We start from the raw sequence: 26,708 nt of genomic DNA, 5'->3' as shown, positions 1-26,708 counted from the left end.
TAAGGTTGCATCTCCTCCAAGAGGCCTTCCCCAATTAAGCACTCTTTTCCCAGACCCCTTCTCCCTTCCGCATATGTCATGCAGAAGTATCTGTAATAATAATAATAATTATGGTACTTGTTAAGCACTTACTATGTGCCAAGCACTGTTCTAAGCACAAGTTAATCAGGTTGGACACAGTCCCTGTCCCACATGGGGCTCATACTCTCATCACCATTTTTTACAGATGAGGTAACAGGCCCAGAGAAGTTAAGTGACTTGCCCAAGGTCTCACTCAGCAGACATGTGGTGGAGCTGGGATTAGAACCTAGGTCCATCTGACCCCCAGGCCCGTGCTCTATCCACTAAGCCATGCTGCTTCCATGCAGCTGTACCTTTGGGGCACTTGATATTCACCCCACGGTCAGCCCTACAGCACTTATGCACACATGAACAAATTATATGCTGTACTGTACTCTCCCAAGCACTTAAAACAGTGCACTGCACAAAGTTAGCACTCAATAAAGTGAGGAAGGGGGAGGGGCCGAGCCATGCCCAGAGTTTGTGAAATGGATTCTTATTGGATTTCTCCTTGGGCTGTGTTTGGCAAACAAGAATGAGTCCATTGGGGGAGCATCGGCGTCATAGCATTCTCAGACCTGCCTTAAGCTTCTGGAAGCCAAGGGATTCTTAAGAGAGACAAGCACAATGACCAAATCAATCACCAAGGCCCCCAGCACTGGGGCATCTCAGTTACCAACTGATCAGAACATGGTCCCTTCCTCCAACACCAACGGAACCACTTGCTCCTATTTGTCAATTATTTTGTGTGTGTTCTCCTCCGTTAGAGTGTAAGCTCTCTGAGGCCAGGGAGGCTATTGTACTCTCCCAAATGCTTAGTACAGTGTTCTGCACAAGGCAGGTTCTCCTTCAAACTACTGATTGATTGCTTGGGATTGCCAGGAGTATTGCACGTAGGCTCTCCCAGACTCTTAGGTAGCGCTGTGTGGGAGCAATGACTGCACCGGCCTCTTCGCTGACCTCCCTGCCTCTAGTCTCTCTCCTTTCCAGTCCATACTTCACTCTGCTGCCCAGATTATTTTTCTAAAAGATGTTCACTCCAAGTCTCCCTGCACCTCAAGAACCTCCAGGCGTTGCTCATCCATATCTGGATCAAACAAAAACTCCTTAGCATCAGCTTTAAAGCTCTCAGTCAGTTCTTCACCTCCTGCTTACTCCTCCCTGATTTCCTAATACAACCCAACTTGCACACTTCTCTCCTCAATAATGCCAACCTATTCTTTGTTCCTCCATCTTGCCTATCTCACTGCCTACCCCTTTCCCATGTCTTCCCACTGGCCAGCGACTCCCTCCTTCTTTGTTTCTGACAGATCACCACGCTCCCCACCTGCAAAACTTTACTTAGGTCGCACCTTCTCCAAGAGGCCTTCCCTGAATAACCTCTCATCCCCAACTATTCACCCTCCCTTCTGTGTCACCAATGCATTTCTGTACCCCTTAAGTACTTTCAGTTAATCAATCCATATTTGAGTGCTTACTGTGTGCAGAGCACTATACTAAGCACTTGGGAGAGTACAATATAACAATAAACAGAACATTCCCTGCCCCTGTTGAGCATACAGTCTAGAGGACGAGCTTACTGTCTACAGCACTCTGATACTCACATCACCCCAGCCCCACATCACTCGTGTCCATGTCCTTATACTCCGCTGCCACTTCCCCTATCTGTAATTTATTTTAGTGTGTGCCTACCCAGCTAGTTTGTAAACTCTTTGAAGGTAGGAATCATATCTACCAACTCTATCAAACAATTAATGGTATTTATTGAACACTTACTGTGTGCAGAGCACTGTACTAAGAGCTTGGGAGAGTACAATACAACAGAATTGGTAGACATGCTCCCTGCCCACTCCCAGTACCCTACACCTCACCTCGATCACCACTGGCTGAGCAGCTACACTGTCCACCTTCTTCTTTTGGGGGGAAACTAAGGAACTAATGCCCCCAACACTACAGCATCCTTCTTTCTCCCGCTCCCACTCTGGATCCAGCAATTAGAATCTGGGTCCTAACCCTGCCACTCATCTTCTGGGTGACCTTGGGCAAGTTACTTCATTTCTCTGTGCCTCAGTTACCTCAACTGCAAAATGAGGATTAAGACTATGAGCCCCATGTGGGACATAGACTGTATCCAACTTGATTAGCTTGTATCTACCCCAGAGTTTAGCACAGTGCCTGGCACATAGGAGACACTTAACAAATACTATAGGAAAAAAAATCGAACAACGGTATTTATTGCACACTTTCTGTTCCCAGAGCACTGTACTAAGCTCTTGGGACAGCATGATACAACAGAATTGGTGGACTTTCTCCCCACCCACAAAGAGCTTACAGTTTAAAGGACAGACATAAAAATAAATGACACATACCTACATGCTGTGGAGCTGAGGGTGGGGTAAATAAAGGTTTCAACAGAATTGGTGGACTTCCTCCCTGCCCACAAGGAGTTTACAGTTTAAAGGACAAACATAAAAATAAATGACACATACCTACATGCTGTGGGGCTGAGGGTGGGGTAAATAAAGGTTTCAAATCCAAGCACAGGGGTGATGCAGAAGTAGAGGGAGTAGGGAAAATAAAGTGCCACCCATCAGGGAAGGCTTAGTATCTTGGAGGCTTCTTCTCCTCCAAGAAGTCTTCCCTGACTAATCCCTCCTCTCCTCTTCCACTTCCTTCTGCGCCGCTCTTACTTGTTCCCTCCTTCATCCTCCCTTCAATCCCCACAGCATATATATCTGTATATATCTGTAATTTAAAACTGTTTGTCTATATTAATGTCTGTCTCCCCCTCTAGATTGTGAGCTTGTTGTGGGCGGGAAATGTTTCTGTTTATTGTTATAATGTACTCTCCCTAGCACTTAGTACAGTGCTTTGCATATAGTAGCACTCAATAAATATGATTGAATGAATGAATATATGGGCAAGCCAACCCCATTCTGGTGGGCTACATAGCATGAGTCCTGTCTCTCTACCCCTGCCCCCAGACACTTCTCCCCCTGCCCTCAACTCCTTGTCGACCCTTCACCCCCATTTGGTTGTTTGGGGGTTCTCTCCCTGCTTTCAACAAGATGCCGTGATTTAAGGTTATAATTTCAGTGCAATAAAATATCACCTTCAGGGGACACCATGGCCATGAAATATTCATTCGTTCTTTTTCACTCTCAGGCAGTAAGAGTCTCGCTCTAGCCATTAAGCCATATATACTGTAAGTTACAGGTGTATAATGCTGATACTTTCTTCTCAGAGTTTATGATTATGCTTAGATTTCATTTATTGGTGATTTTAAATTCCAAGGCTGGAGTGTCAATGTTCCATTGGAAAGTTTTCCATTAAGGGGACGGTGCTTCTCTACTTTGCCCCCTTCTCAGCCATTTACCCTTGCCAATCTTGTCTGAATTCACGAAGGGACAGGGAAAGCAAATCCTCACAGTCCACTTTACTCTCGGGCATCTGTTTGGCACCTCACAGGTATTTGTCATTCAAAAGCGCAGACAAGCAGACCAGTAGAAAGAGCCCAGGCTTGGGAGTCAGAGCACCTGGGTTCTAATCCCGGCTCTGCTTCTTGTCTGCTGTGTGATTTTGGGTAAGTCACTTCAGTTCTCTGTGCTTTATTTCCCTCATCTGTAAAATGGGGAAAGACAGAGGCTGGGGCTGAGGTCTACTGAGTCACCAAGACATTAGAGGGGCTGGGGGAACCCAGAATCAACACCAAACCCCACAACTTCTCTTCAGCTTGACGGGGGCAGTTTCCAAACCAACACAAGGAAGCCCTTCCTCACTGCCCCCCACGGGGTGGTCAGCAGGCAAGATTCAGACCCACTGGAAGCTGTGCAAGCAGAAAATGGCAGTCATTTCTAGAAAGACTTAGACTAACTGGGGGCAAAAGGTCCAGCCTGCTTTAGAGGGGAAATTCAGAATGACGGCCCACACAGGGCCCCAAGCAAAAATGTGGTAGCCAGGAAAGCAACTGTCACATGGCTACAACAATCATCCGTGGTGCTCCCGGGGGCCTGGCCCACTTAGACATTCACCTAGGTGAAGACGTCAGGTGGGGGTGGATGAGTAGACCTCTGGTTGCTAAAAGGGGATCCAAGAAGCTGGACGTATCGGGAGAAGATGGAAGAGAAATCATGGAGTTGAAGCTATTTCAGGCAGGTGGGCTGGTCGGCTCGCCCCGGGGGAGCCAGGTCACTCTGGCTTTACCTTGCTGGTGGAAATGCTTAGACTGGTGCATCATTGGGTCAGTCTGGAATCTTGAAACCAAAGGGTTGATAACCAGACTCAATTTAGAAAGCCAATTCACCTTAGATGGACTCAAAATTCCTAGGGCTGCTTTGAAGGGTGTCTCTGGCTCTTTAAGTAGAAGTAGGCGAGGGAGATATTTATGTTCAATTGGTGCTATTTCCAGGCTCTAGAGATGAATGCAGTGAACCAGGACCATGGGTCTGGGACGGAGGGAGGTCTGAAGTCTTCCCAGGCACAAATCTTCCCATCAGCCAGCACAGCACTCCTGTCTTTATCTTATTTATTCAACCCACCCCACTCCTCCCACCTTTCCATCAGCCAGCATAGTACTCCAGTCTTTGTCTCCTCATTTATTTATTCAACCCACCCTGCATTTACTTGCACCTCTTTAAACTTCGTTGTTTCTCCTTCCCTGTGATTTATTTTGTATCTGTCTCCGCCTCTTCCAGACTATAAATGCCCTTGAGGGAAGAGATCAAACCTACTTCCATTATTTCAGTGTCTACCTTCACCCCCTCCAGATTGTAAACCCCCTTGAGGGCAGAAATCATGCCAACTATTGTATCCTCCCAAGCACTTAATGCATTGCTCTGCCCGGAGGAAGTGCTCAGTAGATGTTACTGATTGATTATTCAGCTGTGTTTTTTATACCTATTCCCTTCCTGTTCACCATGATATATTCAAAGACATGGGCCCATTGTGTCTTTTATTAGATTGGAAGTTCCTCATGGGTAGAGATCATTTCTATGCACTTAGTAAAGTGTTCTGGCCACAATAATGCTCAAAATAATGCACTGTACCAAAGAGAAGGTCCGTACAGTTTTCAACTCAACAGTAGTGTAGATGCTAGCAAAGTAGCATGGCCTAATGGAAAGAAAAGGGGCGTGGGAGTCAGAGGACCTCGGTTCTAATCCCAGCTCTGCCACTGCACTTCTCTGTGCCCCAGTCACCTCATCTGTAAAATGGGGATAAAGATTTTGAGCCTTATCTAGGACGTGCACTGTGCCCAACCTGATTAGTTGGTATTACCTTGATATGCTTGGCACATAGTAAGAACTTAAACACAATTTAAAAAAGAAAGAAGAAAAAAAAACCTTGGACAAGTCACAACATCTCTGTACCTCAGGTACCTCATCTGTAAAATGGGGATTGAGACTATGAGCCCCATGTGGGATATAGACTGCATCCTACCTGATTTGCTTCTACCTAGCCAGTGCTTAGTACAGTGTGTGGCACATAGTAAGTGCTTAACACCATTAAAAAACAAAACGAAGCAAAAAACTTCTGGGCCAATCACAATTTCTTCCATGCCTCCAATGCCTCATCTGTCAAATGGGGATTAAGATTGATCCCCACATGGGAGACTGGCTGAGTCTAACCTGATTAGCTTGTATCTACCCCAGCGCTTAGTACAGTCCCTGGCAACAAAGTATGCTCTTATCAAATAGCGAAAAAAAAATAGTGCTCGGTACAAGGCTCTGCACCCCGTAGTGCTCAATAAGTACTGTTGGTGCCAATCTAGAAAGTGGCATTCACTTCCGTGCATATGCAACTGAGGAGCTGCTGCTTGGGTCTGACCGGGCCAACTGGTACAGTACTAGATTCCGAATCTGAATGTTCTCCTTGCTTCGGCAAGGCCTAGCGCCCAACTGCACTGCCTAAGGAACAGGAAGTTTCAGTCATATTACATTCCCAACACCGATTTTCAAAATTTTAGCACTCGCAAATGAAACAACCCCAAAAGGGAGCGGGAGAGACAGCCTTTCTGGGCTGGAAGAGAATAATCAGCAGGTCTTATCAGGCTGATTCTTCTAAGACACCGGGCACTGGTGGTTTCAGGGGCTTACTATGTTCCAGGAATTGGGGTAGATAAAATATAACCAGGTTGCACACAGTCCCTGTCCCACTTAAGGCTCACAGTCTCAATACCCATTTTACAGATGAGGTAACTGAGGCACAGAGAAGTTAAGTGACTTGCTGTTCACCTGACATGACTGACTCCATTTTAGAGAGAGAGAGAGAGAGGCTGCCATTTCAGAAGCCCACAAGGGACAGTTAGGGATAAACCCCCAAACTTACTAAGCCGCCTGCCCGTGCGGTTAAACGTTTTGTTTCTGCAGCTTCTGGAAGCACCCTAATGACCCACAGAGATGGAGAAAGCCGCATCTTGGGAGTTTCATTTTGCAAAAGAAGGGGGTGGTCCTTAACCATTCAGTCAACCAATGGCATTATGTGAGTGCTTACTATGTGAAGAGTACTAATCTAAGCCATTGGTAGAGTATAATACAAGAAAATAAGCAGGCATGTTTTCTGCCCATAGTGAGTTTACAGACTCAAGGGAGAGACAACATTAATTGTATTAATTGTATTGTATTAATTGTATTAATTAATTCTCTGTTGACGGCACTAGCATCCTTCCCGTCTCACAAGCCCGCAACCTTGGTGTCATCCTCGACTCCGCTCTCTCATTCACCCCTCACATCCAAGCCGTCACCAAAACCTGCCGGTCTCAGCTCCACAACATTGCCAAGATCCGCCCTTTCCTCTCCATCCCAACCGCTACCCTCCTCATTCAAGCTCTCATCCTATCCCGTCTGGACTACTGCATCAGCCTTCTCTCTGATCTCCCATCCTCGTGTCTCTCTCCACTTCAATCCATACTTCATGCTGCTGCCCGGATTATCTTTGTCCAGAAACGCTCTGGGCATATCACTCCCCTCCTCAAAAATCTCCAGTGGCTACCAATCAATCTGCGCATCAGGCAGAAACTCCTCACCCTGGGCTTCAAGGCTGTCCATCACCTCGCCCCCTCCTACCTCACCTCCCTTCTCTCCTTCTACAGCCCAGTCCGCACCCTCCGCTCCTCCACCGCTGATCTCCTCACCGTACCTCGCTCTCGCCTGTCCCGCCATTGACCCCCGGCCCACGTCATCCCCCGGGCCTGGAATGCCCTCCCTCTGCCCATCCGCTAAGCTAGCTCTCTTCCTCCCTTCAAGGCCCTGCTGAGAGCTCACCTCCTCCAGGAGGCCTTCCCAGACTGAGCCCCTTCCTTCCTCTCCCCCTCGTCCCCCTCTCCATCCCCCCATCTTACCTCCCTCCCTTCCCCACATATTGTACATATTTTTTTTTACTCTATTTATTTAATTTATTTGTACATATCTATTCTATTTATTTTATTTTGTTAGTATGTTTGGTTTTGTTCTCTGTCTCCCCCTTTTAGACTGTGAGCCCACTGTTGGGTAGGGACTGTCTCTGTGTGTTGCCAATTTGTACATCCCAAGCGCTTAGTACAGTGCTCTGCACATAGTAAGCGCTCAATAAATACGATTGATGATTGATGATGATTAATTAATAAGCCTTCCCTAAGCCCTCCTCTCCTTTTCTCCCACTCCCTTCTGTGCGTCTCTTACTTCCTCCTTTACTCATCCTCCCTCCCATTCCCATACACACATGTATATATCTGTACATAGCTGCAATGTATCTATTCATTTATATTAATGTCTGTCTCCCCCTCTAGACTGCGAGCTTGCTGTGGGCAGGAATGTATATTTGTTGTTATATTGCACTCTCTCAAGTGCTTAGTACAGTGCTTAGCACACAGTAAGCGCTCAATAAATATGATTGAATGAATGAAGAAATAAATAAGGAATTTATAATAAATAATTTAAAGAACATCCCTCATTGGAGGAAGGGGGTCCAGTGCCTCTTTTTAATGCTGCTCGCCCTCTCTTGTTCTTCAAACAGTGTGAAGAGCTTGTTATTGTTGCTCAAACATATTAAACGGTCCTAAAAATTACTTCTGGCACAATGCATGCTAAGCAGCTGTTAGAATTCTAATAGGATGGGACACTTCTAATGAGATCATGCGTATTTGAGTCGCTTCATACACCTGAGCGAAAATGGGCTTGGATTCTTCTGTCACTTGCTCAATTTTGTTGCCAATTCACCAGAAGTCTACGGGCCTAGGGGTGCCACTCAAATTCAGTCACCTTCCGGACTTCCTTTCCCTCAGAAAGGGATTAAACACCCTGGTACACATTTGCTGGCAAACTCCTTTATCCCTATCCCCCACCTGCCTGCTCCCCCAAACCAATCAATCTGTAGTATTTATTGAGCACCCTACTGTTTGCCCACCACTGCACTAAGCTTTGGGGAGAACTAGTAGATGGTGATCCCTCCCCTCAGGGTGTCTGTAATCTAGCAGGGGACATTAAAACAAATGACAGATGGGAGGTAGAAGGGAAAGGGGCTAGGAACAGGAGTTAGTCCTTGAGTAATGGGGTGTGTGAGATATGTACATTCATTCACTTAATCGCATTTATTGAGCGTTTATGTGTGCAAAGCACTATACTAAGCGCTTGGGAGAGTACAATAACAGACACATCAAGCTCACAGTCTATAGAGGTACATAAGTACTATGGGAAGCAGTAAGTACTTGATTGGGAAGATGGAGCAGAAGGGCTGAACAGAGCCAATCAGATGTATTTGTTGACCACTTAATAAAGATAATGGTATTTGTTAAGTGCTTTCTATGTGCCAAGCACTGCATTGAGCTCTGGAGCCACTGTACTAAGGGCTGGATATGAGCAGAGCACTGTACTAAATTGCACTTGGGAGATTACAATAAAATATGTAGACATGTCCCTGCCCTTAAGGAGTTTGTGGCCCAGTGGGGAAAATGGATGTTATAATAAATTACAGGTAAGGGAAGCAGCAGAGTACAAACATATAGACATAAGTGTTTTGGGTGCCAGGACAGGGTGACCCTCAAAGTGCTTAGGGGAAATGGACAATTCCTTCAGCAGTGCAGAAGGAAGAAATAATACAGTGGAGAGAAGAGAGGTTAGTCAGGGAAGGCTTCAATCAATCAATCATATTTATTGAGCACTTACTGTGTGCAGAGCACTGTGCTAAGTGCTTGGGAGGGTAAAATGCTAGAACAGTAGTCACCTCTAGGATTTTCTCCAAAAGTAACTTCAGATGTATGTTTATTCTAGTTTCAAGTGTACTTGAGTATCACTTGCGTGGGATCCATAGAGACTGCTATGTATCTGCAAGTTTTAAATTATTGCTGCCACTAAGTTGCCAGTTTCTTATAATTGTGAAATTTATTAAGCACTTACTGTGGGCTAAGTGCTGAGGTAGGTACAAGATCATCAGACTGGGCAAAGGCCAAGGCCCCCAAGGGGATTTCTATTTATTTTATCCCTATTTTACAGATGAGGACACTGAGCTCCAGAAACAGTAAGAATATTATCCAAGGGCACAAAGCAGGCCAGTGGCAGAGCTGGGATTAGAACTTGGTTCAACTAGCTCCCACATCCATGCTCATCCTACTAGGCCATACTACCTCTCCCTCTAGACTGTAAACTTGTTGTGGACAGGGAATGAGTCTCTTTATTGTTGTACTGTACTCTCCCAAGTGCTTAATACAGTGCTCTGCACACAGTAAGAGCTCAATATGACTGAATGAATTTAGATCTTAGTCACCAGGAAACTCTGTAGGACATCAGAATGGAGGAAACTTGGTTAGAACAACTGGCTAGGGGTTGAGAAAAGTGGGCTCAGTGCCTGGTTCTTCTGATGGCTTGTTACTTTACTTGCCACTCCTGTCATTCTCCCCAAGAAATGGGAATAGCTACTCCCTGCTATGTTTTTAGATTTAATGTCAGTGTGGTATTCTGTGAATAAAAGGTGTTTATCACCCCCCACCCACCCCATGCCCCCCGAGATACATCTTTGGGAGCCAGCAAGTTTTTAGACTGGCAAGTGCTTCCTGGAGGACATATATTATTTTAGTAGGGCTTTGAAGATGGGGGTAATAGTGGTCTGCTGAAGGTGAAGGAGGGAGCTCCAGGAAGTGGGGAGGGCATGAGTGAGGGGTCGGCAGTGGGAGAGACAAGAAAGAATTACAGTAAGTAGACTGGCCTGAGAGGAATAAAGAGTTTGAGCTGGGGTACAGTGGGAGAAGAGAGTGGGTAGGTAAGAGGAAGGAAGCTGACTAGTGTTTTAATGCCAAAGATCAGGAGTTTCTGCTTGATATGGAGAGGAATGCATCTGTAATTCATTTTAGCATCTTTCTCCCCCACTCGATCATAATTTGAAGGAAAAGATCATGTTTATCATTCTGTTGTACTCTCCCAAGTGCTCAGTACAGCACTCTGCCCACGATAGGCACTCAATAAACTTTGGATTGGTTGTTTACAGATGGGAAAACTGAGGCCCTGAGAGGTCATGTGCCTTACCCAAGGTCACACAGCAGGCCAATGACAGAAATGGGATTAGAACCTGGGTCCCAATTCCCAGTTCTCTGATCTTTCCACTCTGACATCCTCCACTCGAGGGAAGAACACAGCCATGGGTCACATTTAGTCCAAAAAAGTATTCTCACCCTGGCTGCAGGTTCTGTGAGCCCTGAAGGGGATGGAAACTGCCCAAACTGGTGATCTTGTATCTATCCTTTACTGCACTCACTCTCCCGAAGGCTTAGTATAGCGTTCTGCACAGCAAAAGCAGTCAACAAATATGATTAATTGATCCCTGAGACACTCTCACCATCTCAGGGTCTAGGATGCCACCTCTATTAGGAAATTGGTGAGGAGACAAATAAATGGAAGGAGAGACAAGGATATTTAAAGAAGCGAGAAAGGGAGAAGGGGGGGAGATAGCATAATAATGTGTCTTAAGCCCTGTAGAAAAAGGGAGTTAACCCTTAGAAGCAGCATGGCTTAGTGGCAAGAGCATGGGCTTGGGGGCCAGAGGTCATGGGTTTGAATTCCAGCTCCACCAATTGTCAGCTGTGTGACTTTGGGCAAGTCACTTAACTTCTCTGGGCCTCAGCTCCCTCATCTGTAAAATGGAGATTAAAACTGTGAACCCCCTGTGGGACAACCTGATCACCTTGTAACCTCCCCAGCACTTAGAACAGTGCTTTGCACATAGTAAGTGCTTAACAAATACCATCATTATTACTATTATTATTATTGTAACCAGATCAGGTACAGCTCCCGTCCCATGCAAGGATCACCCCTTAAAAGGGGCAAATCCCCATTTCACAGATGAGGAAACTGAGGCACCTGAAAGTTAAGTGACTCACTCAAGGTCATACAGCTGGCCAGTGGCAGTGACGAGATTTGAATCTGGGTCTCTGGACTCCCAACTCCCATGCTCTTTCCCATGGGTTTTGCTGCCACCAGGGTTAGGAGCCTGAGATAGGGCATCCTTTCCCCCAGCACACACCTTCCTCCCACAACCAAAAACCCAGGGAATCGAGCCGAACCGGAAGGTTGGGTGTCTCAACATGAGAAACCTCTGCAAGATCCATCCAAACAGTATGAGTCATCCAGGCTGAGCCTCGGCGGGGGGGTCATTAGGCTCATTTGAAATTCCAGATTTCTGCCTTTGCTCAGGGTGCTAATTGATTTCACGAGCAGAGGATCAATAAGAGATCGATACCAGACGCTCGGCTTGGGCCTGGTGGGAAGAGCTGGGAGTGGCGAGAGCAGGTGGCCAGTCCCATCTCTTGCTCCGGAAGGATGCCTGGGTCTGCCCCAACCGGTCCCAAGGTCACGGGTAACTCTGCCCCTCTGTGCCACCCTCCCAAGCCCCTCATGGGCAGCGGACGAGCATGCGTGTGTGGGGACACAGCCGGTTACCTCTGCAGGTGGGGAGCGGGAAGTTCCACAGGGCGCTGTTCTCCGACCCAGCTTGGCAGGTGAGCACGGCGTGCCCCTCCAGGAAGAAGCCAGGGTTGCAGCTGTAGCGGACTTGGTCTCCGATGCTGAATGTTGCCCCTTGCTGGACGCCATTGGGCAGCCGCCCGGGGTTCCCACAGGTGTGGCTCGGGAGCACTGGAGGAGCAACAGTGGGACATAGTCAGCTCCCTGGCCTGGACCCTTGTCTCTTCCCTGGCAGTCAGCCCGTCAGCTGCTCCGTAACACCACCTGAGCATCCACCGTGTGCAGAGCACTGGACTGCACCTTTAGGATGTACCAAATGACAAATTCCGCTCTAATGGGGTAGGCCAATAGAAAAATAAAAATAGAGGTGAGAGAAACAAGTCCTGACTTCAAGAAGCTCACAATCCAATCATGCAGTCCTCATTCAGTCAGGCCATATAGCAAACAGTGCCTCAGTGGAGGGCCCAGTGGAAGGGAATCTGTGGGAAAGCCTCCAATAACCTGAAACACCCCTAGGCTAAGGACTGACCCTCATCCCTATGAGAAGGGCAGAACAGTTAGAATGGGCAGGGGAGGACCAGAAATGCCCCCAGAGCACCCACTGTGCATCCATGGTGGGGGGAGGGGCACTTGGAGGACTCTCCCCTTATGCTCAAGCCCTGCTGACTTCAACCCAGTGAGCAAAGACCCCACCCCTCCCTTGTTTCGGAGGGCAGTGGTGGAACCAACAACAGGAGTCCTGAGAACCCCAACCCAGAGGCATTACAACTGTGCTCAAGTCCCACCCACCCCATCGTGGTGGGTCCAGCTGACTGTGCCTTGGCCATGGGAGTGAGCTCGGGGAGCTGGGATGAGAATGCAGGGCCCCCAGGGTCAGAGTGGCCACAGGTGGGGGCAGCTGCCATGGTGTTGATCTGTCAGATCATCAGCGTCAGATGGTGAACCTCCTCCTTCCAGGGGACTCTGTCACCCAAAAACGAATGCCAGAACAACAAATTCGGCTTTAAGCAAAAGTCTCCCATGTTTGAAAAGCACTCTGGGATGTTCCAGTGCTCTGCACTCAGCAGGTCACTCCAACATCCATTAACCATCCTCCAGGAGAGCCTCCAGGGGGGCAAAGGGGGTGGGTGCTTGGAACCCTCAGGCAGCCGATCCCCTCCTGAGCTCCTGGGAGCTGTGCTCAGCCACGTGACTGGTCTGCTACCAGAGATCAGAGCCAGGCCACAGAGCGCTTTCAAAGAATGCTGCTCAGATCACAGAGGAGACGAAAAAGCCATCCATGTTTGCCTGTCTGGAGCGGACCCCTTTGACTGCTGACGAGATGAAGAGCCCGCAGTGTGTTTCAGTGTGTTTACATCAGAGGCCGCGGGCAGCAGTTTGATTCAGGCTGCCTCCACCCTCCTCCTGGTCATTCGCCTGAAGGATGAAAACAGCAGAGATGCCGCCCTCACCGAGCATGGGGCACCAAAGCTCATTGTGGGCAGGAAACGTGTCTACCAACTCTGTTATATTATACTTTCCCAAGTGCTTAGTACAGTGTGCTGCACACAATAAACTCTCAGTAAATGTCATTGATCAATTGATTTGGGCAAGTGGGAAGTGGCAGACAGTCTCTGGTGAAGGAGATGTGATGTCCAGTCAGAGTGTGACTGACCAGGGGTCCCAAGACTCCCATCGTCAGTGTTGAAATGGGATCTTTACTTATCAAGTTAAATGCAGAGGGATATAAGGGTAAAGGGGAGAGCCCCTGAAATTCCTCTTTCAAGGCCTCTTTCCCCCACCGACACTCAGTGCGAGAGATCTGAGTGTGTCTTTGGTTTTCCCCTGCCCATCCTGGCTGCGCTGTCCATCTCATAGAGACAGGGGTCAGTACTCAGTGTGGGGGTATTCTGGATGTTGGGATTGGCCCCAAAGAGGGATTAAATGGTGACTAGCTCCCTCTGGGAGATGGAGAGAGGGGCTAAGGGGAAAAGAAGAGCCATAAAGAGTTTTACGGTTACAAAGGATCTGTGAGGCACCATGTTAGCTAGCCCCCTGCCTCCAGGAAGACCAATAATAATAAAAAATACAAAAATTGTATTTGTTAAGAAATAACTATACCAACCACTGTTCTAAGCGCTAAAGTAGATACACTTCAATCAGATTGGACATAGTCTCTGTCTCTCATCTGGCTCACAGTTCAAGTAAAATCAAACCCATATCCAAACTGTTCCAGCTAGCTGAGCCATGTGGGCTACTGGCCACTGGAACAAAGAGAGGGTGATGTTTTGATTTCAGACCTGTTTCTACTAAAACAGATTTTAAAAGAGCACAGAAACTGAAACTGTCCATCCATCCCACCGACAGGTCCAAGAAGCAGGGGGTGAAGATGAGGGACTTGGAATTGAATGACCAGGAACTGAATACTAACTGGGAATGGGTGGAAGATGGTGAGACAGTCTCATGGTTGCCAGATTCTGTGGACTGGTGATATAATCCCCATTCACACACAGAACCAATGGCTTCTGCCCGCTCATGGGGTAAGGGCAAAGGCTGCACCCTAAATCTAATTTGAGGACCCCAGAATGCTGTGTGTTGCTCCCAATTCCCTTCATCTGCCTCAGAAAGGCCTGGCCCAATTCCAGGCATTCTGGAGACACTGTCTCTCCTTCAATTGACAGCACTGGCTGAGCACTTACAGTGTCCAGAGCCCTGTACCAAGTGCTTAGGAGAGTACACCCTCCACACTGCAAGCTTGTTGTTTGTCTGTTATATTGTTACAGGGCACTCACCCAAGCACTTAGAATGGTGCCCTGCACATGGTAAGCACTCAATAAATACAACTGATGGACTGATTACAACTGAGCACTAGACACATTCCTTGCCCTCCAAGAGTTTACAGTCTAAAACATCTAATAAGCCCCTTCGGTTAACTAATTCATATGGTTCTGGTGGACCAAGACAGGGAGATGGATGCAATGAATTCTCAGACATTCCTACTAGTCCTTTGATACCATATAAAAGTAAAGAATGTTAATTCTGAGGATCTGTAGGAGGAAGGAGAGGCTGTGTAGACCATTTTGCGCTGATTCTTAGGAGGAGGAGGAAGAATCCGGGAGAGCCATTCTGTGGTGCCCATCCCAGAGGGAAGTGTAAATATTTAGAGAAGGATTGAGGAGGATTGGAAAGCAGTGTGGCCTCATGAAAGAGCATGTACCTGGAAGTCAAATGACCTGGATTCTAATCCTGACTGCAGCTTGCCTGCTGTATGACCTTGGGCAAGTCACTTCATTTCTCTGTGCCTCAGTTTCCTCACCTGTAAAATGGGGTTTCAATATTTGTTCCACTTGTTAGACTGAGCCCCAAGTGGGACAGGAATTATGCCCAACCTGATTATCTTGTATCTACAGCAGCACTTAGTACAGTGCTTGGTACAGAGCCATAAGAAAGGGAGCCAGGAATTTGGAGAGGGAGACAAGTGGCCATCTTGAGATGAGGAGTGGTGAGCTGTGTGACAGAGAGGGCAGAGGGCAGGAGAGTACTGTGGCCCCAGATGGGCCAGGGAGGGATCAGAAAGGATCCGGGGTTACAGTTTGGGGGGCTTTGTTGGAAATTCAGGATGCAGAGTTAGAACTCTAGAGGAGCAAAGCTGCTGCCCAGGAGGGGAACGAAAGATGTTGAGACCTTGCTCCCGAAAGACTCAGAAAGGTGAGATTGGAACCTGAGAAAGGACAAAAGGAATGGAAGCCCCAAGACAGGAACTGGAGAGAAGCATTAGATCTAGGAAAAGGTGGTTTGAATTGGACTGGTCTTCATGCTAGAATTGGACTGGTCTTCATGCTACCACATTAAGAATGTATAAAACATCACTGAAACCTCAGACTCTTGGTGTCTGTCTGCTTTAGGGTATGGGGAAGGGGCTCCAGATGCTAGGGGGACATATGGACCTGGGAAGCAGCGGGGAGCAGGGGGAGAAAGAGTTTTCTCCGCAAGCTTCCGGGAGGTGGGGTGGTAGGGTAGTCAGTCCATAATGACCCCTTCACCTTTAGGGAAGATTCCTGGGCTTCAGTCCAATGGTGGTGGCAGTCACAGAGGTGGAGAGACTTAGGGAGCACTGAGCAGAGGTCCCCAAATTTTCACTGGGAAAACAGAATAACTGAAGGGCTTTAGGACCGAGTGGAGGTTGACTGGGGGTCCAGGTGCTCTTAAAGTGGTACTGGGGATACTTTCAGTTGGGACTTAGGGTGGAAAAGTAACATCGCAGGGATGTTAATGCCATTGGATGGACGAGGAAGCCAGGGGATTGGAGGTGAGGCATCCTTGGTGCTATAAGGAGAAGATGAAGGGGCAAGAATCTAGGACTCCCCCCCTTTCCCCTCCCCCTCATCGAAGTCTAGGTATACCCCCTGAAATAGGACTTCTCCAGTGAAAGGGACACTGCTCCTTCCCAAGAGCTGCTAGCCCGCTCACGTACAGCAAGTAGCCATTTAGAACCAGGCAAGTGGGAAAGGATGCTGCTCTGACTGGTTTTACTTCCAGTGTATTGCCCACTCTGATGCCACAGTCTTCTGGGCAGGTGCATTTCAGTGCTTTGTTGCTAGGCAGAACTTGGGGGTTGGGAGGCAGGAGCAGCTATGCAGCAATTACTCAGCAGCTATGCAGGTCTGGCATTTTGTCTGGCTGCAGAGCTTGGTTTTAATGGGCCCCGGTCTGTGGCCAGCCTTCTCTCCACCCTCTCTAGAGGACACCCAGGGTTTTTTGGGGGTTCAGCATCAGAAGTCAGGGACTGCAGGGAGAACCACCCCTTCTGCTTGCCCAACAAGCCTCACGTCCTGCCATTTGTTCAAAGGTATCAAAAAATGTGGCTTTGCCCGACTTTGGCCACCAGCCTGCTCTGGTGGCCTTGAGCCAAATCCCATCAGATTGAACAAATATGCCACTCAAAAGCTCCAGTTGCAAAAACAGCAAGGAGACCAATGTAAAATAAGTTGACTGGGTTAGGTGGGACAGCCTCATTTTTCCACAAACTGGCCAGATCAGACTATTGAAATCCTGGATTGTTCTGGCTAAATTAGGATGTATGGTCACATAATAATAATAATAAAAAAGAATAACAGTGGTATTTGTTAAGCACTGTATCAAGTACCTCATAAGCAGACCAGCCACAGTCTCTGTCCCATATGGGGCTCACCCGCTAAGTGGAAAAGGGCATAGGTATTTCATCCCCATTTTACAAATGAGAAAATTGAGGCCCAGAGCAGTTAAGTGACTTGCCCAGAGTCAAAAGGCAGGCAAATGCCAGTTCTGGGATTAGAACCCAGGCCCTGGCTCTTTCCACTGGAACTCAGCACTGGCTTGGCCATTTTTGCTTTGTGTCTCTGCACCTGTCTGCAACCGGCCTGCCGGGAGGGGACCGTACCAGTCCTACTCCATCTTCCGAAAACAGGATGCAGGGCACACTTGCCATCTGACAAAGTATAAGGTGCTGGAAGCCATCCAGCCCAGTGGCCACCACCATCGGGAGTTTAACACCGCCAACTTGAGGGCGGAGGCAAAGTTTTCAACAGCAATGGTGTTCCATGGACATGGTCCAGATCAGAAACTAAGTACACAATATCAGGCTTCTTTCCCTCTTTTCATCTTCCAAATTTAGACCATGAAACTCCCTGTGGGAGGAAAATGTGTCTATCAACTCCATTACTTTGTACTCTCCCCAGTGCTCAGTACAGTGCTCTGCAAAGAGTAAGTGCTCAATAAATGGCACTGAATAAATTTTAAGACCGAACCGGGTTTGGTCAAAAGATAAGCTACTGTGGAGACAGGCTTTCCTAATCTGAGCTGCTTCTTTTTTTTTTTTAACAGTGTCTCCTTGCCACTCTTGGGGGCAGGGAAAGAGTCCAAAATCACTCCCCTGATGTGAGGCACTGCATTCCAAGGGGGTCTCTCTCCCTCTCTCTGCCTTAGGAGGGAAGAGATTGATATGGCTACAATTGAACGTAATCCCCCACATAAAATGGCCAGGGCTGCTTCTCCAGGTGGGAGTGATTACGCAACCTCTACAGGAGCCCCGGTGCTGAGATGGAGAAAAGGAAGATGATTGAGGGCTCGTTGCCCTCAAAATCCACACGAGCAATTAGCCCGAGTGGAGGCAGAGGAGGAGGGCAAGATCCTTTGGGAGAGGGCCCCGCGTAGCTGCGGAGAGGAGCCTGGAGACCAACGACTGGGCTCAGTCTCCCTCCAGCACCATCTCTGTCAGGAGAAGAGGCTCAGAGCATTCTAAGGCACAAGCTCTCCACCCCTGTGAGAGGGACCATGAGAAGAAACGTGTGAGATTTTAACAATAAAGAGGGAGTTAGGAGTGAGAGAGAGAGAGAGAGAGAGAGTGTGTGTGTGTGTGTGTGTGTGTGTGTAAGCATACATGTGTGCTGGTGTGTTCACACATCAATGAGGACGGGGGAACCTGGAATGGGGAAGACCTAATTCCACCGACCCATGAACAACTGCCAAGAAGGGAAGACAGGATGGGGAAAGGGTTTGGGACAGCAGGGCCCAGAGGCTTCTGGGAGACTGTGGCCCTACATCCCAGGAAGGAGCTGCAGAGGGTCAGCCCTAAGAACAGAAACTGCTGTGAAGTGAATCCATCTAGACACTGGGGGCCAGTGTTGATCCATTCTGCAATCTCCTCCCGGAAGCCAGCCTGCCCACCTCGCTCGCTGTGTCACTTACTCTCTCTGTGTGCCTCTGTCTTCCTGTGACAGGGGCAAATATACTCCTTTCCCTAAGAGACTACCCTGCTGAAACACTTCCTCAATGTTCCATACATGGAAGAAAGGTCTGCCTTCCTGGTGACCTCCCCTAGTCTCTCTGATCAGGCCGGCACACAAGCCAATGAATATGTTCTTCCAAGTGGGCGAAAAACCAGTTGTCCAGCCTGTCAATTTCGGGCAGAATCTGATGGGTTTTCCCGTTTTTTTCTGGGTGCCTGGGATGGAGAGAACAGATGGACCAGGAGGCAAGTAATGTTCTTGGAGCAGCTGAGATTCCCCCTCCAGCCCTGGCATTCCCAAGACTCTTGGTGCAGCAACTGTCAATTAAAGGTTCCTGCTGGGAAGCCAGAAGGCCCAGCCCATACAGTCCCCCGACAACTCCTCCTCCCCCCATCCTCCAGGCACCAAGCTGCAGGCGCTGGTGAGATTTGTGAACCACCCTACGCCGTTGTGGTTATGGCATTTATTAATAATAATGATCTTGGTCTGCCCGAAGCACTCAACTATGGGTCAAGCACGGTGGTAAGCACTGAGGAAGATACAAGATGAGCAGATTGGATGCAGTCCCTGCCTGTCATGTGGCTCATGTTTTAAGAGGGAGGAAGTCATGTACATTACCCCCATTTTGCTGATGAGGAAATTGAGGCCTAAAGAGGTTAAATGACTTGGCCAAGGTCACACAGCAGGCCAATGGCAAGTCTGGGATTGGAACCCCAATTCCCTGACTGCTACTGGGGTCTACTGCTAACACCACCACATCCATTAATAAGATGTTTTTCCAAGTAACTAGTAATAATAACAATAATAATAATAATAATAATAATAATAATAATAATAATGACCGCAGTATTAAGTGTTTACTATGTGTCAAGCATTTTACCAAGCACTGGAGTAGATACCCGATAATCAGATCTCATATGGGGCTCACAGTCTAAATAGTAGGGAGAAGCAGTGTGGCTCAGTGGAAAAGAGCCCGGGCTTTGGAGTCAGAGGTCATGGGTTCAAATCCCCACTCCACCACTTGTCAGCTGTGTGACTTTGGACAGGTTACTTCACTTCTCTGGGCCTCAGTTCCCTCATCCGGAAAATGGGGATTAAGACTGTGAGCCCCCCATGGGACAACCTGATCACTTTGTAACCTCCCCAGTGCTTAGAACAGTGCTTTGCACATAGTAAGCGCTTAATAAATGCCATTATTATTAATAGTGCTTAATAAATGCCATTATTATTTATAGGTATTGAATCCTCATACTGCAGATGAGGGAAATGAAACTGAAAGAAATGACTTGCCCAAGGTCACCCAGCAGACTGGTGGCAGAGCTGGGGTTAGAACCCAGGTTCTCTGACTCCCAGGCCCATGCTCTTTCCACTAGCTCAAGCTGTTTCCCTACCCAGTCCCCTCTCACTCCAGCAAAAATAAAAATCTAGATAGTAGCATCCTACCACGTGAAAGTCTCTGAATCGAGGGTTTCTTAGCTCCTTTGTCAGTGTGGTCATTTGGAGTGGGAAAGACATAAGAGGGCCTCTATTTAAAGACTGTAACAATTTTATTGATGGGCATTGTGAATACCAAACGTTTTACAGCCCTCAACCGTTCATTAGACTTCATTAAGCTCTAGCCCAAATAACCGCCCACACTGCATCGGTGCAGTGAGAAGCAGCATGGTTTAGTGAATAGAGCTTGGTTCTGAGAGTCAAAGGACCTGGGTTCTGTTACGAGCTCGGCTTCTTGCCTGCTGGGTGACCTTGGACCAGTTACGTCACTTCTCTGGAACTCAGTTTCCTCATCTGTAGAATGGGAATTTAAGACTGTGAGCCCCATGTGGCACATGGACTGTGTTCAGCCTGGTAGCTTGTATCTGCCCCAGTACTTAGAACAGTGCCCAGCACATGGTAAGTGTTTAACCAAATACCATTAAAAAAACAAAAAAGAACTATGACTAAGCTGATTGTATTCCAGCTACTCCAATACTTAGCTCAGTGCTCAGCACATTGCCAGTGCTTAACAAATACCACTGCGCTGGTACTCAACTCATCATTCTCCTTCAACACGCACAATCTGCCATTAAGTCTGGTTGATTTACTCTCTTCAACATCTCCAGAACTCGCTCCTTCCAAATAATAATAATAATGATGGTATTTGTTAAGTGCTTACTGTGTGTAAGGCACTGCACTAAGCACTGGAGTGGCTACAAGAGAATCGGTTTGGGTACAGTCTGATGGGTATGAAGAGGGAGGGTGTTCCAAGCCTGAGGCAGGACGTGGGCAAGAGGTCGGTGAAGACAGAGAAGACCGAAGTACAGTTAGTAGATTGGCAAAATGGCCAGCTCCCTGGCCCCCCACCCCAATGGCCCCCAGTCGGACCTGCTTAGTGTGGTGTCAGGAACATGCTCAAGCCGCCGCAGGGAGAGGCAGAGACAGCCTGCCCACACCATAATGCGGGGAAGGGGAACTCATCATCTCCCCCATCTCATGCCTCATCAACAAAATCAGCAGCTCATTTCCAATTCCAGAGTTATTTATCGACGCGGCCCAAGGTGACAGGAAACCAGGATTAGGAGCACAGCTTGGTTCTCCTTGGTGGTTCTTTGTTTCCCTGAAGGTGCTGTGCTGAGCCAGCCGCATCATCTCATAAGGAGCTCTCGCTGGGCCTTGTGCAGTGAGGGGATGCAGTGACGCGGGAGAAGACTAGATGGGGAAACTCGAGTTGTCTGTTTTGGGGAGTCACATGCCCCTATGCAATGATTCTGGGTTTCTTCAAAAATGCTTGGAAAACAGCACCTCTAAGGAAAGGTGGCATTTATCCCCAGTTTGCTGGGGTCCCCAAGGATCCCCTAACAGAGCCAATTTGACCCGCAGGATTCCCACCCCTCAGCTGGAAGGGCCTCCTCATTGCTGTGAATTCCCTCCCCACATGGAGCTCCAAGGGCATCTCCTGCATTGGACCCCAAATCCCCACATGAGGTTGGTGCTGCTACTTATGGCTCTGGAGGACCCCAGTGCTAAGCTGCCTGTGACGTCACATGATATCATACAAGACACCCTGGCCTGAGATCATTTCTCTGAGGTATCCATGACCTTTACCTTCCCATCACAAAATAAGAATAATAATGAGGCCAATTGTTAAATTCTTACTGTGTGCCAAGCATTGTACTAAGCTCTGGGGTAGACACAAGGTAATCAGGTTGGACACAGTCCCTGTCCACATGGGGCTCACAGTCTAAGTCAGAGGGAGTAGTATTTATCCCCATCTTCCAGATGAAAAAATTGAGGCACAGAGAAGTGAAGTGACTTGCCCAAGGTTACACAGCAGGCAAGTGGTGGAGCCTGGATTGGAACAGAGGTCCTCTACCAGAACAGTGCTCTTTCAACCAGGCTGCACTGCCTCTCTTCAAACTTGCATTCCCCCTAAACACAGTCACTGCTTCCCAGCTCTGGCAGAGGGAGACTACACATTCCAATACCAACATGACCTCTGTGGATAATTATGACGATTGAGGGATTGGTTAAATGCTTACAATATGCTCAATACTGAGGTAGATCTAATTCAATCAGAGCAGAGATAGGCCCTAAATAGCAGTCTAGGCAGAAGAGAAAATGGATACTTCATTTCCAGAATCGATTCCCATTTTACTGATGAGGAAATGGAGGCTTATGAAAGTTAAACAACTTGCCTAAAGACACACAGCAGGTCAGTGCTGGAACCAGGGTTAGAACTCAGGTCCTCTGTGTCCTGTGCTCTTGCCACTAAGACACAAGTTAGAATACTGGACATAAAGGTACCCGGTCTTGTAGTGTATCAGACAGGGGACAGACACACTGAAAAATGGAATGCTCTGTGTGAAACTGGGAGACTGACCCCTCTGGAAGAGACCTAAAGTGGGATGGAGAGGCTGGAGAGGGATGGGGGTGATAATGGTGTACAAGAGAGAAGAAATGGGTAGCCAGGGTCAGCAAACAGAGTCAGGGCTGAAAACCCCTTCCAGAGCCCCCTTGATCTTTCTACTTTTATGCCATGCAGAAATGCCAAGCCAACTGTGACTCTTGAAAAGGAGACAATCTTTGGGCTTGAGCTTTTCTTTTTTTTTTTCCCCTCTTAAGTGGTGTTGATGGGTGCCTGGAGATCACACAGTTCATGCCTCGGCATCCAGCATGTTGGGCCCGCAGGAGTCCACAAGGAGGACTTTCCTGTCTCTGAGGCCCATGACAAATCTATCCTGCAGCCACCAAGCCATCCCTGGCGCAGGACACAAGGCAGGAGGAGAACAAGGACCACAGCAAAACCCAACTTTTTCTTTCTTGTGTGGAGGAGGCCCATTTAGCCAAGTGCCATAGGCAGGCACCGGTGCCCAGCTGGAAGCCCTCCTCCACCTCTGGGGGTGGTCAACGCCTGATGCACTGGCCGATGGAACAGGGGGATTTGAAACCAAAAAGTCATGACAGATCTGCAGAGGACATCTGCAAAGCCCTGGGTGACGGTGTGGAGACAGGGTCCTCTAAGAGTGTGTTTAGAAATGTGACTTTTCACATTGAGATGCCGGAGATCCCAGACTGCCCATCTCCCCTCTGCTGTTAGCCTCTGGAAACTTCCCTTAAGCTTCCCACAGCTGCTAACCCCGAGGTAGGAGGCAGGGTGAGCAGGAGAAGGAACATCTGAGGGGCAACAGAGAAATCCCATTTCCTCTGTCAATAGGGAGGCTGGCTAACATCCAGGGACTAAGCAAGGTCTCAGAGGTGGCCAGGGGAGATTGGTGGTTTCAGGAAACCTCACCCAGTCTCCAGTATGCAATCCCCACTAGTGCTCCGTGTAATTTTCCTTCTGGAAGATAAGAGCCCAGAATGCAATTTTCTCAAGAAAATTCACTTCAAAAAAAGTCATGCTAACCTACGCAGATGTGGCTCCTGGACAGAGTTAACATGTGTCTATACTAGGTAAAGGGAAAGAGATAATGTTTATCTTGAGAACTTGGCCAATGTGGACAGCCTCTGTATTTCCTGATCACTTAGTGGTATTTATTAAGTGCTGAGTGCACAGTCCTGAACTAAGCACTTGGGAGAGCACAATACATTAAGTGCAGTACTCTTAGTACAGTACAATTACAATTGATTGACTGACTGTCTCTTCACTCTCCTATGCACCACTTTATACCATTTTATTTGAAAGTCAGCTTCCATGGGGTTTAATAGTGTCAGCTGAGCAACTAAAATGCCTTCCATGGGTTTCCCTTTGCCTGTACTGGGTCCAGCTCAACTGGCCCCTCTAGACTGTAAGCTCCTTGTGGGCCAGAAATGTGTCTACAAACTCAGTCACATTGTACTTTTCCAAGGACTAGTACAGGGCTCTGCACACAGTAAGTGCTCAACAAATGCCATTGATTAAAGAAGGAAATTCTGATTCTGCATGGCTTTGGTGTTCTCCGAGAGCAGGGTAAGCTGAAGCCTAGCAGAGAGCGGAGTCCACAGCTTGGGCGTGTCACTTTACCATCCATGAGAGACGGGGCAGACCCAATGCCCAGAACCTGCCCTGAGCTGTGTGAGCAATGGGCTATACCTCCCTCACTGCCAAGAGGCAGCGTGGCTTGGTGGAAAGGGCACTAGACGGAGAGTCTCAAAGCCTGAGTTGTCATCCTGGCCCTGCCACTTGCCTGCCATGTGTTCCTGGGTGAGTTACTGAACCTCTGTGGGCCCCAAGTTTCCTCAGACATCAGGTACCTGACTGGAGTCACTGGGTGACATCTCAGGCATCTGGGTGACAGGTGTCCATGAGTGCCAGCTGGGTCCAACTGATTTAGTGGATCAGTGGGCAGCTGTGGGACTGCTGGGCTTCGGCCTCAGGGGCTTAATTCATTGTTTGGGTTCCATGCTCAACTGAAAATACCATCACATCCTCAGCAGTGCTGTGCATGGATGCATGGAACGAGGGCCCCGCGGGGGTGACTGGCTGGAACTGAGGCAGAGGTGGACTGGGCCTCGATGCCACACTCAGGTCCAGTCCGGCTGTCCACCATAGAGCATACACTCTTCCTATGCCAGAAAGCTGGGCTGAGGACTCTGCTATCAATAATCCAGTTTTGCCTGGTGGCATTCAAGTCTGTCCTGAGGGTGAATTAGACATAGTCCCTGTGGTGGGTTCATGTCGAGAAGATGCCCCCACTGGAGCCCTGGAGAACCTCAGTTTGACCCGACACCTGATGCTGCAGCATCTCCGCCCTGTCTGATGATCTCCTGGAGGACAGCTGTCACTGCCTGGTTGCTCACCGCCCTAGAAGTGGGTGACAGGGTGCCCAGGAGACCCAATCCCATGTGGTCCTTCCATTCCCGGCAGCTGGTGAAGACCCCCCGGGGGTATCCCTTGGGCTGGCTGATCCACTCAGGACCCTGTCCCCTGAACTCTGTCCCTAGTTGCATCCTGGTCTCCCCTGCAGCAGACCCTAACAGGGATTTACTTCCCCACACTGGAGCTGTCTGCAAAGTTGCCACCTCTGAGTAATGTCACGGTCACTTGCAAATATGGAAGGTACTGAATTATTCATTTATCTAAGCTGAGGGAGAGCATGGCAGTCTTGGGTGTGTATGTGTGTGTGTTTTATTAAAGAGCAAGCTTTACAACTGCAGAAAGTCCAATAACACCTCCCTCTAAACACACACTCTAACACACACACACACACACACACACACACACACACACACACACACACACACACACAAATATCCAAGGTTGGGGATGGTTCTCTTGCATTCCAAGCACGACCCACAGAACCACAGGGGCAACAATAGCAGATTCAATGTCTCTCCAAACGGATGACCTTGGCATTGTGCCTGTGTAGGGGGTGGGAGGGACTGGACCATCGCCATCCATAGTGCTCTGCGCATGGTAAGTATTCAGTAAATACCACTGCTTGATTGATGGAAAGCCAGCAAAGTCCAGGGCATTGGACTCCTTTACGTCTGGAGTTTGTATTTTCTGCCGCCGGCCACCACGTCTTCCAGCAGCCGTGCTTACGAGGACCTGGGAGCAGGGTGGGTGCTGGTGTGAGGGGTGTAGGGGAGGTCAGGAGTCACCCCAAACATGCTGTAGGTTTGGGCAGATTCCGATGACATCACAAGGTTAAGCTGTGGGCCCTATGCCAGCTGCCTTTCAGTGTCTACCTACGAGAGTCTTCAGTGGCCACCCCAGGGCTGGACCAAATGACCTCCTGAGGCTCTGAGGATATCAGTCCCTCAGAGATGGCCCCGACTCTGCTCCTCCCCATCGTCCAGGCCCAGGCACACCAGCCGAGCCTTCCCCACACCATCTCCTCCATAAGGCCCCCTGCCATGGGAGCAAGATCTAGGAAGATTCCAGCTATATCCCCTAGCTGGTCTCTGTCAGGGGCAGGATAAACAGACATGTCCCACCGAGGCCCAACAGCTGGCTCGGAACTTGGAAATGTACCACCTTCCACCAGCCTCAGGCATTTCCACCACCATAATTTGCTGGGTAGGGGGCTTTGTGTGGGAGCTAGCCCGGGATAAGGTTTGGCAGGATCATGCTGGGAAAGACCTAGTGCCAGCAGACCCCTGGTTGCCTCAAGTGTAGGCTGAAGCCTGGCTCTCCAGTCTGAGTTTAGGTGGACCTTGCACCCCAGACATGGTGGTGCCAACCCTCTAGAGTTCACCAGCTAAGGCTGAGGCCAACTACCACCTGAGACCCTACCCAGAGCTACATTTGCATGCTTCCAACTGGCCTAAACACTCCAATCCCATGGCCTCCCAGGGAGGAGAGAGGAAGTAGATGGCAGAACAGGAATAGGGGTCACCGGCCTCAAATAACCTCTTGCAGAACCACCATACGATGGGGTCAGACCCTCTGGCTCTTTCCAAAAAGGTATCCCTTACTAGGAGGAACAAAAGACCCACTCTCATTCACTTTGGTTGAGATAATTGCAGCAGAAGGGACAAGAGGAAAAACTTCAAACAAACAGTGGCATTTTTTGAG

General features: G+C 48.6%; 1 protein-coding gene across 1 annotated transcript in view; it reads right to left on the bottom strand.

Annotated features, from left to right (window-relative positions):
• CSMD2 (CUB and Sushi multiple domains 2) overlaps nt 1-26,708 on the bottom strand; it is a 313,956-nt gene that overhangs the window by 224,051 nt on the left and 63,197 nt on the right. The window contains exon 8 of the mRNA XM_038758637.1: nt 11,961-12,155. Coding sequence (XP_038614565.1) covers nt 11,961-12,155 — 195 coding nt within the window. The remainder of the gene's footprint in view (nt 1-11,960; nt 12,156-26,708) is intronic.

The sequence above is a fragment of the Tachyglossus aculeatus genome, chromosome 16 (assembly GCF_015852505.1).
Source record: "Tachyglossus aculeatus isolate mTacAcu1 chromosome 16, mTacAcu1.pri, whole genome shotgun sequence".
Lineage (NCBI taxonomy): Eukaryota > Metazoa > Chordata > Mammalia > Monotremata > Tachyglossidae > Tachyglossus > Tachyglossus aculeatus.
The sequence above is the reverse complement of the archived record's forward strand: the minus strand, read 5'-3'. Positions and strand labels throughout refer to the sequence as shown.